This window comes from Oreochromis niloticus, linkage group LG5 (assembly GCF_001858045.2).
Source record: "Oreochromis niloticus isolate F11D_XX linkage group LG5, O_niloticus_UMD_NMBU, whole genome shotgun sequence".
Taxonomy (NCBI): Eukaryota; Metazoa; Chordata; class Actinopteri; order Cichliformes; family Cichlidae; genus Oreochromis; species Oreochromis niloticus.
This window is the reverse complement of record NC_031970.2, coordinates 39,454,492-39,457,701: the sequence shown is the minus strand read 5'-3', so window position 1 is coordinate 39,457,701 and position 3,210 is coordinate 39,454,492. Positions and strand designations below refer to the sequence as shown.

At 38.8% G+C, this 3,210-nt stretch overlaps 1 protein-coding gene across 1 annotated transcript in view; it reads right to left on the bottom strand.

Moving 5' to 3' along the window:
• Positions 1-1,248: 1,248 nt before the first annotated feature.
• Positions 1,249-3,210, bottom strand: part of LOC109200094 (uncharacterized) — a 2,466-nt gene continuing 504 nt past the window's right edge. The window contains exons 1-2 of the mRNA XM_019355528.2: positions 3,141-3,210; positions 1,249-2,565 (exon numbers count right to left, since the gene is read on the bottom strand). The exon at positions 3,141-3,210 is cut by the window's right edge and continues 504 nt beyond it. Coding sequence (XP_019211073.1) covers positions 1,526-2,565; positions 3,141-3,210 — 1,110 coding nt within the window. The 3' untranslated portion in view covers positions 1,249-1,525. The remainder of the gene's footprint in view (positions 2,566-3,140) is intronic.

The window sequence follows — 3,210 nt, the reverse complement described above, 5'->3', positions numbered from 1 at the left end:
CTTACCAGTCAGAAGAGGAATGAGGTGGAAAATCCAGTCTGACTCTGGCCAGCGACAAGCAGCTGCAATTCTCTCAAAAGTGGTCAGAAAATGTTCAACATCATCTTCAACAGCTAGTTTCTCCAGTTTAGGATGATGAATATGCACAGACTGACCTGTTAATATGGAGGCTGAGCCAGAACCCTCATGCTGAGATGTTGCTTGTGTCTGATAATCAGCTGGAGTTTCAACAGGCTCTGGATCAGTTGATGTGGGCTCTGGAAGTGGGGTGGTTCTGGCCTGCACTTCCATTTGCAAAAGCCGAAACTGGTGTTGCAAACTCTTAAAACGCTGTTCTTGCAGTATAGCATCCTCTCTCTGCTTTTTATCTCGAACTTCCTGTTGTCCCATGAAAGCCTGAAGAATCCCAGCAATATCAAGCAGAGTTGGCTCCCTGGTATACTGTCCTTCAGTGTCTCCAGCCACAACTGAAATTCCTTCCTCCATCTCCTTCTCCCTCTCTGGCTGCTGCAAGGCCTCTTTGGCCTCCATTTTATTTCCTCTCTTTGGGCGCACAGCATTCTGCATGGCTCAAAAAGTTTGTCAGGGGAGAAAAAAGGGCAGAAAAATGCAAAAAAAAATCCTGTCTCCTCAACTGAAGGATCCCACTCCTGACACCACATGTAATGGACTGAGTTGAAAAACAGGAGGAGTCCCAGGAATTATTAGAAAAAATATAATTTTCATTTATTTAACCCCCACAAATTATATTTACAAAAGTAATAAATGTTGAGCTCATAAAAGAGGTCAAAGAAACAAAACTGAACTCATGCAAAGACTGCAAACTTAACAAACCAAATGACTGCCCAAACAAACATAATTGACCTAAACATGAAATGACATACAAGGGTATATATAATGGCTGATCAGACCATTGTGACACATGAGGGGTAACAAACAAACACAATCATAAATCACAAAACAATGCAGTACAATCTAGTTTGTTAATAAACTAAATACTAAAGAAGAAAATCAAAACCCCATTAAACCCTAAACTCAAATATTTAATTAAATACAAATACTTTGTTTTTAAAGTAAAGAAAACACATATTCTCCCCTTTAGCAGGAAGTGGTGGTGTGGTCCAATTATCCCTCTTTGTATTTAATGGTGTCAAACCCTGGCTACCATCTTTTGTCCAGCAACTCCCAGGGATGATGGCGGTAAGAAAGAAAAAGACAAAGGTTAGTCAAAAATCAAAAATAATGAAGTGGTGTGAATACATAAGTAAACTAAATGTGCGCGCTTACAAATAGAACAAATGTATCCAAACCAATCAATAAAGTTATTGGTAACTAAAATGTGTTACTATGTTCAAATGAAGAAATGAAAATACAAAAGTTACCGACTTTAGAGTGTGGCCACGGGTTTGGCCATCACAGTACATCAAATTTTAACTTTAAAATAATTACATTACACTACACAACTTGATGTCCTGAGTAATCATCTTAATATCCCTGAGTCCACAATTGTTCATAACATACACAATTATTGTGTATCACGAATGAGATCCTCTCTTAAGTTCACTAGAGCAGCACATATTCTCAGTATCTTGTCTACTTTAGGAGCCATGCTTAAAGGAACAATTTGTGAAAGTATTTTGTAGACTTTCAAGCGTCTGATTGCTCTTTCAACATGGATTCTTACATTTGCAATCCGACGTGTGTATGTTACCTGTTCCTCAGTTAGCTGTCTACGTTTTTTTGTGAAAGCGGGTATTACTAATCTAACTTTTCTCTCAAAGAGTAAGTCTTTAATTGTAAAACCTCTATCTGCCATGACTTCATCACCAGGTTTTAGGTATGTTAATATTCCAGAGTCCATTGTGATAAATTTGTCACTACAACGGCCGCCATATGCCGCAGACACAAACATGATTAGTCCACATGGTGCAACAGCAACCAAATATTTGACTGTGTTGTGTGAATAATAATGGCTGTATGATTCCCCTCTTGAGCCCAGATTTCTGGGTTTCTGTAAAAGGGTCTCACTGCAGTCTATGATGCATGTAGCATTTGGAAAGTTCTTGAAGGCTTCAGGCATAGTTGCTTGAATAGTTTCTTTTGGCAGCCATGGAATTAATGGTCGGAGAACTTCCTCCAGCTTGTCTAACCAGTGTGAGATGATCTTGCTGGCCATGCTTTGTGATATATGAAACTGGCGGCTTAGGTCACCTATTACACGGTTACTCTTTAATTTCATAAGTGTCATGAGGACTTGATCTCGGACAGGCACTGTAAATTCATTGTTGTCATATCCTTCCAGTGTCGACACAAGTGTGTTAAATGTTTCTAAGGCTATCCCAGTGTACAGCAAAGCGTCTGCATCATTTTGAAGAATGAAATATGCAACTTCATCACACTGAGTCATCTTATCCTGCACATCTTTTCTGCGAGACCTGTCGCAGTATTGATGGTCTTGTTGCGAAGGATCCTCCCACTGTGTGTGGACTGAGTGCAGATGTGGCTCAGGGGGTTGTGTGGAGATGCTGGCCTGGTCTAATTCCACTGAACGTAACACTGTGGAGTCTGAATAAGACAAAAATATGAACAGATGTACACTCAAACTGTTAGCATAAGAGAAACTGTAAAGTGTCACTTAGCTTATTATATTTTTGAGTGACATTTCTCATTCTACATTCTTTCACACAAATGCAAAATCATAAATGTCAACATAAAATGTTCCTAAGTCCCCTAAAAATTAGTCACAATTTTATTCAATTACTGTGATTAGATTTTATTTTTCATTCTAAAAAAAAAAAAGTCACAAATGTTGGTATTTTTGCAAAAGTTGCCTTTAACGTTTTTACTTGAGTTTTCTCGACTTGTAAAAACATGTTCTTTATAAACACAAACCTGAGACTTTTACAGCCCTTGGGGCTAATCTCTCTGGGACAATTAAATGAAGCCATATATAGTTTTGGCAGCATGCGGCTGGTGTTAATTACTAACCACGGGTGTAAACTTTCGTTAAAATTGAGACTTTGCTGCTAATAACCAGCTAGTGCTGATACTAACGCCATTCACCATAGACTGTTATTTAGTAAAGAATTGCGTGATTAAAATGCGAAACGGTGGCAAACCACATTTACACTTTCACTTACCGGGTACAGATTCTGTGTTGTTCGTATCACTGGAAGTTGTCACACTCAAAGTGGTCCGAGTGAGCTTTCT